At 35.9% G+C, this 12,864-nt stretch overlaps 1 protein-coding gene across 1 annotated transcript in view; it reads left to right on the top strand.

Annotated features, from left to right (window-relative positions):
• TECRL (trans-2,3-enoyl-CoA reductase like) overlaps positions 1 to 12,864 on the top strand; it is a 65,866-nt gene that overhangs the window by 26,950 nt on the left and 26,052 nt on the right. The window contains exon 5 of the mRNA XM_004616454.2: positions 10,060 to 10,175. Coding sequence (XP_004616511.2) covers positions 10,060 to 10,175 — 116 coding nt within the window. The remainder of the gene's footprint in view (positions 1 to 10,059; positions 10,176 to 12,864) is intronic.

The following is a 12,864-nucleotide window of genomic DNA, read 5'->3' as shown; positions in this document are numbered from 1 at the left end:
TAATGACATAGCAGAGAACTACAACAGACAATTTGAGATCTCAAGATAATAGTACATAAAAAGAAAAGAAATAACTCCTGAAACCAATTTTAAGGACATAGAATATGTCCTAATAGAAAACTAAGTATTTTCAACGAAGAAATGCAAATAGAAATAGGAAAAACTTTTCAAAAAGCAATTTAATGCACTTAATAATAAAATAAATAAACATAAAGTAGAATTTAAAATTAAATTCAGTTAACAGACTTGGGCTTTGAAAATTTTAATATAAAGGATCTATTGCCTGCTCTGAAAATAGAATAAAAAAAACTTAGTAAGGTGAAAAATAAAAACCTAGAAAAATTTTAATTGGAAGAAGAGCAATATTTAAGATATAAAATAATTTTTTCAGAATGATTCAATTTATGTAGGAAAGGCATTATAAGTTAATGAGTTCTTTAGAAATAGAGGGAAGGAAACAGTTTATTAAAATAAAAAGTTTATTAAAATAAAAAGTTTATTAAAATAAATAGTAGCTGATAATGCTTCAAGCCTGAAAAGAGAACTAAATGCATATCAGTGAAGCTATCAGAACACCTTTTATCTAAATGCAGAAAGATTTATGCCAAAAATTAAATACTGAAATGTCTATAAGTTCATGACTAAGAAGTAATATTAAAAAAACTTGGAGAAAACAAAAAGAAATGGGTAAAATATAATAATAATCCACATCAAGACATCATCAGACTTGGATAGAGAGCAATGGCTTAATCAAAATACTCAGACAAAAACTGCCACACTATTATACCCTATATTTTACATCAGGGGAAAATAGACTTCCCAAATAAAAGCTCAGGGAGTTGGCCAACAATGAACACCCCTTTTAAAGTATACTGAAAGGTATTCTTCAATCTAAGTAAAATATATTACATTCAACAAAAATTTAAAAAGTAATAAATGATGATGATGAATAAATGTACAGACAAACTCAACAAAAGAAAAATCCTTATAGCAATAATTATGCAAATAGGACTGATCTCAGCAGTTAAAAGGCACAAAGTGATTGGATAGATTGCAAAAGAAAAAGAAACAAAACTTTTTGCTGCTTAGTAGGGCATCACCTAGACTTTTAAGACATAAATAGACTTATACAGAGGGAATGGAAAAAAATTAATGTAAGATAATACTTTCAGCCACTGATTAAGCTGACTGAAACGGGCATGAATTCCACATTACATTTTTTTGGTTTTGTCTTTTCTAAATTTTTTAAATTGGATATCCATGAAACAGCGTTACAAAGCTCTTCAGGACTGGGTTTCAGTTGTGCAATGATCTGACATCCATCCCTCAACCAGTGTACATTTCCCACCACCAGTGTCCACCATTTTCCTCCCAGCATACCCTACACCCCACCTCCAACCCTCCATCCCCAGCCTGCTCTGTGACAGGCACTTTTCTCCTCTCTCTCTCTCTCTCTCTCTCTCTCTCTCTCTCTCTCTCTCTCTCTCTCTCTCTCTCTCTCTCTCTCTCTCTCTCTCTCATCCTTTTGTACATTATGATTTGTAAGACAAGTACTAAGAGGTCATCATGTTTATTCATTCAGGGCATTCGGTATTTTGATCAGGAAGGTAAGGCTGGAGTACCTTTTTAAATGGCAGCTTTGGGTTGTGGACATCACTGCTGAAGCTTCCAGAAGTACAGGGAGGTGTGGGGGAGGTAGTCCTGACCCTGAGGAAGCCTGGAGAGTTAAGTCACAAAACTTACATACCCAAATTTTCAGCAGATTAATATCTCAGTGAGATCTGTCCTGAGCTGTGGAGTCCCACCAGGGGCATGGTCAGGCATGCCTCCACCAAGGGCATTTCAGATTGTGGAAGGAAACAGCTGCCTGGGGCTCTGCTTGGGCGGGCACCAGGCTAATATGACCTCTCAGATTTAGCCTGATGTTCAATGTTGATCTCTTTCGGGATTTATTTATGGATCTCTGAAGCAAGGCTTAAGAGCTTGTTAGCTGAGCAGGAGGTGTTTTGGGTGTAGCTCCCTTGTACCTAACTTTTGGTCAATTAATTTCTCAGGAAACTTGATCCTGAATTGTTGGTGTCCAGCCAGAGGCTCAGCAGCAATTTTTTGGCAACAGAAAGCCTGAAGGCACCATCAGGCTACTGATGGACTTGCCCCGCGGGTACAGGTTGACCAGCTGCATCTCCACTCTCCTGAAAAATGGAAAATTTTAAAATAGTTTATAATTTTATACTTATATTATATAAACAATACTTCCAAGTTAAAAAAGTAAGAGAAAAAAATTAGGGATTATACACTTACAGAAAAATCAACAGAAGGACAATGCTTTTTAAATTATACATGATATATGCACTCAATAGAGAAGCACGAAAATATAGCAAAATACATAAACAAATATTAATAAAGCTAAAATAAAATATTTTGGAAATAATAACAGTATAGGACTTTAATACTCTACAATAATGAATAGATCACATAGATAGACAAAAATGAACAAGGGAAGAGCAGTCTAAAATGACACTTTCAATGGGATAAACTTGATAATTATACATTCATCACCCAAAATTTAAATAATGGATGCAATGGATTAGTTAGACAAAAATTGTAGCAAGTGGAAATTGCTTCATGATATTAAAAGCAAAAGCAGTGAAAAAGTTATTATGGTGAACAATTTTGATAGTAAAATACAAATAACATATTTCATTTTTTAAAGTTGCATCCTTTCTAACAATCTTTTTTTTATAATATAGAACCTTCCTAAGTTAATATGATAAGTTTACATTTTAGCGGTTGGGCTAAGTAGTTGTTTTTGTTTTCCAACTTTGTGTCTTTTTTGTTTTGTTTTGTTTTGTTTGGGGGCCATAACAGTGGTGTTCAAGACTAACTCCTGGCTCTGTGCTCAGGAATCACTCCTGGAGGGCTGAGAACCTTATAAAGTGCTGGAGTTTGAAACACGTTATCTTCCTGCAAAATAAGTATTCTAACCACTTCACTATTACTCTGGTCCTGTTTGTTCTTCTGAGCACTAATTTGTTGCATTAAAAACTGAATTTAGAATTTTGGTTGCTGATATTATATTTGCATATTCTATTAGTGTGTACTTTGTATAAGCAGAGGATATAAGCAGGGGGTGTCTATAAATCTTGGTTAGAAGAGATTTCAGGTAAACTGATTTTGATTTGCATAGGTTAAATACTCAATCTTCATCCACAGTGATGATGTAAAGGAAATTCTGTCTATGACAGTTTTGTCAGGTGAGTGGCTTCAATTGTGAGTTCACTAGAAATTCCAGCTGCATCATTCGGATAAGCACTGAGGAGAAAACGTGTTCAGGTGGAATTCGATGACAATTGCACTAGAAAATTGTAGCTTTTTTGAGGGCAAAGTCATTTTGGTGACAAAGAGAATTCTGAAAATAGGCTGGATATTTTTAAATCAATCCTACAGTTCTCACAGTTTTGCTCCAAATGAGTCAGTTCTATTAAATGCTAAAAATATACACATTATTTAGCAATCAACCATTATATCAAATAAACTATGCAAGGAAAGCAATATATTCCCACATTATCTTCCTGTGCTTTTATAAAATATTAAATTGCACTCTTATAATAGCATTTTTTTTTGCAAATGGTCCAACTTAGCAAGGTCAAAATTTATACAGTATATATTTCATCTATACTTCAGCAAGAAAGTGTACATTATCATAGACCATTAAGAAATGTATTGCCTAATTGAGTTTAATAGACAGGATAAAAGCTTAATATAGTAATATACTAATCTTCACTATATCAATCATATTAAATAGACTAAATATCTTATTATCAGCCTCTTTTGTTAGTATACACCCAGGTTTATATTGTTTATCTCACAGAGTCATGTATTGACCAACAAGAACGTATAAAGAATTATACATTCCCACAAAGGGACATCCTCATGTTATCTTTCTATATATAGTCAAATGTTTCTTTTCTCCATTTTGAAGCAACTACAATCTATTCTTTAATACCTGTATCTTTTGTTGTGTAGCAAATGTTGTACAAGGGAATCAAGTATATTTTGAAATGTGTGTCCATTACCGTTGTGTGTATGCATGAGAATGAACAAGTGTGTGTTAACAGGGATTGGACTCAGGGCCGACATAAGCGAGGGTTCCACCTCTGAACTACAGCCCAGCAAAATGCTTAGTCTTCTATGGATAGTATCTTTAAAATTCATTTTGGGTAATGTACATATTAATATTCAACTAATGCTTATTAAAGATGAATATGGAATTACATAGATTCTTTATCATTCATCAATTGGTTCACTGTATCACTGCCACTGTCATCCTGTTGCTCATCGATTTGCTCGAGCGGGCACCAGTAACGCCTCCATTTCGAGACTAGTTACTGTTTTTGGCCTATCAAATACACCACGGGTAGCTTGCCAGGCTCTACCCTGCAGGCGAGATACTCTCAGTAGTTTGCTGGGCTCTCTGAGAGGGGTGGAGGAATCGAACCCGGGTTGTCCACATGCAAGGCAAACGCCCTACCCACTGTGCTATGTTAGTTTTCTCTGTTTCATTATTAGAATCAAATTTGCTTTCTATCTCTGTTCAGGTGTTTATGTGAATGTAAGATTCTATATAGGGACCCCAACGGTTGAATGTTGAGAATTATTTACATATTTTATATGCAAATTCTTTGTCTTACACATGATTTGTGGGTTTGTTCTTCTGTGAGTTTGTGTGTATGTAACATTTATTTTTTTATTTTTGTTCTCTCTGGGACGGGAATGAGGGGGAGGAGCCCAGTTGTTCTCAGAGGTTGAGTTCCTGGGTGGGGAGTCCGCCCAAGGGACAATTAGTGTCAGGAGCTGAATCTCGGTTTCATACATACAACAATGTCCGCAGCCCACTGAACTGCCTCTCTGAAATAACTTGTCTTTTAATTTCTTTTAAGGATATTTCTTAGATGAAATTAAAAACAATTTTGTGTGAACTATCATTATTTTCTTTTAAACATCCTGCTTTCACCCTCATATATTAAAACCGATCCCCAAGCAGTAAATCTAGGTCAGAGAGGATTTTTACGTTGTCCGTGGTTTTTAAATTTTACAAAGCACAATTTATATTTTTATCAATTTTTTTTACCTTTTTGTTATTGTTTTTGTTGCAATTTGTCTGTGCTTCCTAATTTTCTGCCCCATTGTAGATTGCTATACTTTTTTTCCCCACCATAATCTTCTCTATTGTTTTTCCTGGACTAGAGCAATAGCAGAGCGGGTAGGGCATTTGCTTTGCATGAGGCTGACCTGGGTTCCATTCCTTTGTCCCTCTCAGAGACCCCGGCAAACTACCAAGAGTATCTTGCCCACAAGGCAGAGCCTGGCAAGCTACCCATTGGTACATGATATGACGAAAACAGTAACAACAAGTCTCACAATGGAGATGTTACTGGTACTTGCTCAAGCAAATAGATGAACAATGGGACAATAGTGACCATTATGGGAGCATTAGTAATTATTCATGATGTTAAAATGTGCATCTTTAACACATCAAATACTAGGAAATTGTTTACACTGTTTGATGTAGAGTTATTTAGTAAATAGTTTGATGTCATTATAATACTTGTTCAAGGGAGAACACAGGCTTCTCCAGAGTGGAAAAAGCAAGATTGTGACCTATCATGCTTAATGCTTATAATATTATCAGTCTATTATTTGTTCCTCACATTATATTCATTGTATAAAATTAAATACACTATAATCCACAAAATTATAAATATATTTAGTTTTTTATATATTTTTCTTCTAAAGTTTTATCTAGTGTCATTATCTGAGTGCCATGTAACTGAACAATTTATTTAGTTCCTATGTAATTGTTTCATTGATGAATTTTCTCAATTTCTGTTTATTTTCAAAGGTGTTTAACTTTTATTTATAGAGAATTCTTTGGCAGAAAAATACCATGTTGTCAATTAGTTTTTAATTTCACATTACAAAATTTTATTACTGTCCCTCATAAATTCTTCTTTAAACCAAGCCAGAGAGATAGTACAGAGGATAGACCAACTGCCTTGCCTGTAGTTAACCTGGCTTCAACACCTGGTACTCAGGAGTAAGCACTCGAGTAAGCTCTAAGTACTACTGACTGTGGACAGAAAAAAACAGACAAACATACAAAAAAACTTTTCTTTAAACCAAGGTAAATTAAGATGTCTATTCTCAGACTAAAAGTGGTTTTTTAAAATTATTTAGGAAACCAATAATAACAGTTTATGTTTATGTTTCAGATATACAATGCTTCCACCACAAACTGCCAATTGTCAATATCCTATTTTTTGATTAGCAGAAGTGTGCATATTTTTACGATTATGATCTATCTTGCTTAATGTTTATAATGTTATCCGACTATTATTTGCTTTAGTTTTTGATTCTTCTTTATTATAGTGTGTTGTGTGTACGCATGTGTGTCTGTATGTGTGTGTGTGTGTCTGAGTTTGTGCATAAACAAGATAATTTTTACTGGAAATTTTGAGAGATGTGAGAGAGAGAGGGAGTATTCAAGGGAAAACACAGGCTTCTCCAGAGTAGGAAAAAGCAGAGGTACAAACACGTGAGATGCATGTTCAAGGGAGAACATGGGCTTGAAGACCAAGCCTATTACATATGTTTATTTTTTAAGTATTATTTTCTTTTGGGGGCTGGAGTGATCGCACAGTGGTTGGGCATTTGCCTTTCATGTGGCCGACCCGAGTTTGATTCCTCCGCCCCTCTCAGAGAGCCGGCAAGCTACTGAGAGTATCGAGAGTATCGAGCCCGCGTGGCAGAGCCTGACAAGCTACACGTGTGTATTGGATATGCCAAAAACAGTAAAAATAAGTCTCTCAATGAGAGACGTTACTGGTGCCCGCTCTAACAAATTGATGAGCAACGGGATGACAGTGATTGACAGTGATTGTGATATTCATTCCATCTTTTGTTTATTATTTTCTTTGAATTTTCTTTCTGGAGTTGCTATTTGTAGATAAAAGAATTCCATATTTGTCTTTTCTGAGTTTTCAAATATTGCTGAATTTATTGATCTTGTCTTATTTCTTTGAATAAATAAAAATCTCTGTTGGTGATGGTGGTGTCGGTAGTAATTGTGGTGGCAATATGTGAGCATGTGTGTGTATGTGTGTTGAATTTGGGACCACAGGTTGTAGTGATCAGGAATTTTGGGTCTTTGCTTAAGGTTGACTCCTGACAGAGATCAGGAACCAGGGATTAAACTGAAATGGCTACATGCAAGGGAAGCACCTTAATCTGTGTACCGTGCATCCTACCCATTGTGCTTATCATTTTATAAGACTTTTTATTTCATCTGTTTTGAAACTTAACAGTTTCTCTTTGTTTTGATCAGTCACTTCATTTATAGTAGCTTCTTATGTTCCTGCATAAGTGTGACCAAGTGCAAAACATTTCTTTAAGAAACTAAATATAACCAAAAACCTAGAATTTTTTTCTGAAATAATATATATCAACTTTTATATGAATGACTAATGGCATCAGTGGGTCCAGATTACCTTATATTATCAAAAATTAAAATGATTGCAGGCTGATTTTTAGTATCTATGAGTACAGATGCATTTCTGCTTTATCATCACCCCTAGGTAGAACTATTTTAAGTTCTAACCCATCTCAGATGCTTTAAAAGCTACACTAATACGTGCAGGTTGACAAGCCACCATTTGTGTCCTTCCATTCTCAGTGATCTCAAACAGATTAGTTTTATATCAGGCTTTCATCAAGCTATATCTCTCAGATTTAAATAAAACTTGGAGACTCTTTTAAAAAATTTTGAGCATCACACATTTAGTCCCCTGGATACAGAACCAGAAGCAAGCCAAAGCCCGCAAAATTAAATTTTTTTAAAAAAAGAAAAAATAGTGATAATATTTATCTTTCCCTCTTTTTCTTTTCTTTTTTTTTTTTTGAGATGGGGAAATTTGGGTAGCATCTAGAGGTGCCCTGGGCTTTTTCTGACTGGTGGCAAGCATGTTTTCTGCTATATTCTCTGGCCCAATATTACGTTTTCTTTTCTCAGTGACACAAAACCTGACACCTGAAAAACAATTTGGCCCAATCTTACTTTTTTCATTCCTCAATGACTTGCTGAGGCCTGAAAAACAATTTTATCAGTTTTTCTCACTGGTCTCATTAGGATAGGTTTTTTTGGTATAAACCTGAATAGAATTCTCCATTATATGTCACTATTTTACTCACATAATGGTTAAACTAAAACTAAAGCAAAATTTCATTTAGTTTCTTTAGCTTCAATAGAACTCAGTGGGGGAAAAATGTGATATTATTTGAAATGCTTTCATGCATTTATTTAGAAACTTTCTTAACTTTAGAAGATTAAGGTTTGCACTTCTTGCCATTTTTGTCACTGTGAAATATGCAATGCATTTTATTTTCAATTGTCAATTCCAACTTTAGAAAACAAGTAATTACAACACCAAGTAATAGGATTAAATGATTTGTTTTTAAAAAGAAGAGGAATTGCATTAAGTATAAGCTATGCACAAAGGGTCTAATCAACCCACAGCTATTTTAGTCATGATAGCATTTAAATTTTCTAAAACAGCTTATTGATATCTTTCCTTTTTAATTTATAAAACCTATACCATCTATACCAAGTAGAGTATTCTATAGAAGTTCTCTATATATTTTTTTCTTCTGTGTGTGAAAGTTGGGCCACATTTTGTGGTGCCCAGGGCTTACTCATGGCCCTGCACTCAGAGATCACTTCTGCCAGTGTTCCAGAGACCATATGCCCTGTTGGGGATCAAGCACTGTTTGGCCGTGTGCAATGCCTTATCTATTGTGCTATCTCCCCACCTCCAGAAGTTCCATAAAACCTTAAAATCTTTACGTAGTAGATATAGTGAATCTTACAATTTTTTGACTTTTTAGATGTTTAACTGGTAATATCCATTTGCTTATTTATTTTCATTTTATTTTATTTATTTTTTTATTTTTTTGCTTTTTGGGTCACACCTGGCAATTCACAGGGGTTACTCCTGGCTCTACACTCAGGAATTACTCCTGGCGGTGCTCAGGGGACCATATGGGATGCTAGGAATGGAACCCGGGTTGGCCGCGTGCAAGGCAAACACCCTACCCGCTGTGCTATTGCTCCAGCCCCTTATTTTTATTTTAAATTACACTGTTCTCTTTCTTTAGTAGAGAGCAATTCAGGTTTAGCAACACACCTCATTAATCTGTATTTATATGTTTTTTGCAAGGATTTATTTTGAAATTATATTCTAATGATTTTATTTTTTCTTTTTGGATCACACCTAGTGATGCCTAGGGATTACTCCTGGCGGTGCTGGGGGGACCATAGGGATGTTGGGAATCAAACTCGGGTTGGCCAGGTGCAAAGCAAACACCCTACCCGCTATGCTATCACAACAGCCCCTCTACTGATGCTTTATGTTTAGTAAAACAACTCTTCTTTGTATAGTCTATCTGTTTCCCCCCCCCAAAAAAAAAATAGATGCATTGTCCAAAAGGCATTTATTATTCTTTGGCACTTACAGGTGAGGATATACCTTTCATATGTGAGTACTATGTTAGAACTTTTATTTTAATATGAACTGTCACACTGTTGCACTGTTGTCCTATTGTTCATCAATTTGCTCGAGCAGGCACCAGTAATGTCTCTATTGTGAGACTTGTTACTGTTTTTAGCATATCAAATACGCCAAGATTAGCTTTCCAGGTTCTGCCCTGTGGCTGAGATACTCTCAGTAGCTTGCCAGTTTCTCTGAGAGGGATGGAGGGTTCGAACCTGGGACAGTCGTGTTGAAGGCAAAAACGCCCTACCGCTGTGCTATTATTTCAGTGCTTTAATATGAACAATGTTTTAAAATTAGCACGTATTCTGATTCTTCAGAATAATAGATGCATATCTCTTTATTTACTAGTTTCTATAGAAAGTTTAGAACATGAATAATTTTATGGTTATATATAAAACTTAACGCAATCAGTACAACTTTATTATTTATCTAAATTGCTTATTAATTTCAGGTGTTTTTGACTGAGTACACCGGACCGCTGCTAATATATCTCATATTTTATTTGAGGACTCCATATATATATGACATCAAAGAAAGTTCTAGAAGATTACGCCACCCGGTAGTACAGTAAGTAATAGATGTAATAAGTACAGATTAAAATGCAGGACAGTAAGCAACAGACATCACTTAATAGAAGTAGTTTTTAAACCTAATTAAAGTATACTTAGTTTTCGTAACAATGAATAATATATATACCTGTACATATATGTGTGTGTGTGTGTGTGTGAGAGAGAGAGAGAGAGAGAGAGAGAGAGAGAGAGAGTGTATAAATGGTTCAGAGAGAATACGGTGGTTACGATACTTGCCTCTCTTGGGTCTGGCCCTGATATAATATTTGGCACACTGCAAGTGGTTTGATCCCTTGTACACCACAAGACCTAGGAATAAGCCCTGTGCAAAACCACCATTTCCTCCCCCAAAATCTTTAAAATACCTTGCAGATTTGCAAATTAAAAGCTATTAACTGAATATTAAAATAATACCTAGTAACACTCTTATGGGAATAAAATATTTAGAAGATAAGACATGCAAAAAAAGTTTTTTAATTGAGAAGTTATGTATTGAATCATATAAATATACCTCTAAAACTATAGGAAACTATTAATCTCCGGGGTTGCTATCGGAGGCCCCGACGGCTCTCCCCCTCACCGCCTAGGTTGGGTGGTCTCATACTGCTCAAACAGCCGGGGGGGCCTGTACCATGGGGCAGATGGAGGAGGAAGCAAGGGCCAAGCTGGTTGGTTCATCAGTTGCCGTTTATTCCATTCTACTCACATGCCTGTTCCAGTCTCTCTGAGCCCCCATTCTAGTCTCACACTGCCCCTCATTCTCGTCTCCTCCTGTCTCTCCCACTCATCTCTTAATGCTCCATCTTGCTCTCTGCTCTCTCTCCCAACTCCTCCAACTCTCTCATCTCTCCTCCTGTAGCCCTCTGGGCCAACTACACTCAGTCTGGCAGCAAAATCTACAACAGAAAAGCCTTCCTGACTGCCCATCAGGCTCAAGGGCAGAAACACCACCTAGGGGTGTTCCTCTTCTCCTTAGTCCAATAACTTAATTAACATCTTTACTAACATCTTAATATTAGTTATTTTTGTATGGGCACAGTAAGAGATACATTGAGGCTTGTAAGGCAGCTCTCCTGGGAACATCTTGCCACAGACTCAGGCCAGATTAATCATTCCTAACCATGGCAGGGTCCAAATCTAGTTATTTTTTGGATCATGACAGAATTTGTCCACGAACATGCTCTTAACTTATAGTTTAGCATTATGGCACTTTGTCCTGGCCCATTTCGATGCCAGGGTAGCACATAGCCCACCGCTTTCCCTGGGTGCATACAGTCCTCGTAGGAACTCTGCTTTTGGGGTGCCAGGAAGTAAGGGCAGCTGAGGCTTAGGTCGAGAGAACAGATGCCCAGGAGGTAAATATCAGTGAAAGTCCATTAACTCCCATGTTATAAAAGCATAGCATTAACTGTCTTCCTGTACCCATGCAAAAAAGGACATTGCTCTGAATTAACTATGCAAAGGATTTAAGGAAAAGAGAAAAACATTTTTTACAAATCAACAGAGCACAAAGAAAGAAGTTACCAATAAACCTAGAGGAATGGGAGCACTGTGATGGGATTAACCCAATAAACCTAAGCTCCCTGCAGCAAGGCAGAAAGGCCAAACCACTGTTATCCTACAGGCAACATTTTATAGGATAGGAAGCAGGACAGTATCTATTTACAAATTACTTTTAATAAATCTTTAAAATTACTTTGAAATTTCTTTGAAATTAAACAGTAAAAATAAGACCAAGATAATTATCAAAGCATATCATATAATGATAGCGATTAACATATTGTGCTAATGGCTTCTCAGAATTAGATAAAACAAATATTTTTATTTCAATATGATCATTGGGTTTTAATTTGTAAATTAAATTTAATAAGATGAAAATAATTAAATAAAGTTTTAATGGATGAAGAAACAAAATTTAAATCACAGAAATCAATCTTTAAGTATAGAGAACAACATTAACTCATTTTTAGATTATTTTATTTTTGAGTGCTGGGTGTTTCACAACAGTGCTAGGTATCTTTGGGACAGCATGAAAGTGATTTTGTCACATGGCATAAGTGGTCAAACCATGAGTTCTGGGAATTCAGGACATGTGTTTCAGTTCTCTCAACTATCTCTCGAGTTGCAAAGTATTTTACCCCTTGATTCATATTTCAAATCCAGCTTTTCCTATTTCCCTTATTAATACAAGAATTATTGTTACAAAAAGTCTCAGTGGAGATGTTACTGATGACAGTGACTGTGACAATACAAGAGTGGTGACAGTGAGTCACAGTGTTCGTCCACAGTTTTCCCAGGGTTTTTCATATTTTCAAGAAGGAAAATATTGAGTAATAAAGTTATAGACAGAGCTAGAGAAGTTTACTGGAAAACTGAAGAGAAAGAAACTCCACAGCAGAGGAGAAATTTAGTATAGGATCAAGTATGGCTTGTTTTGTGGGTTTTTTTTTTTTTTTAATTTTATTGAGTCACCATGTGGAGGGTTACATAGTTCTCAGGATTATGTCGGTTATACAATTCTCAAACACCCTTCCCTTGACCAGTGCCCATCTTCCATCACCAACCCCCCCAGTATACCTGCCGCCCCCTCCCACCTCCCCAGTCCCCACCCTTGTACATGATAAGTTTCACTTTGTTTATGCCTTATCTCGATTACATTCCATGTTTCAGCACACAACTCACTACCG

The sequence above is a fragment of the Sorex araneus genome, chromosome 5 (assembly GCF_027595985.1).
Source record: "Sorex araneus isolate mSorAra2 chromosome 5, mSorAra2.pri, whole genome shotgun sequence".
Classification (NCBI taxonomy): domain Eukaryota; kingdom Metazoa; phylum Chordata; class Mammalia; order Eulipotyphla; family Soricidae; genus Sorex; species Sorex araneus.
Note: the sequence above shows the minus strand (reverse complement) of the source record. Positions and strands in the feature narration are given on the sequence as shown.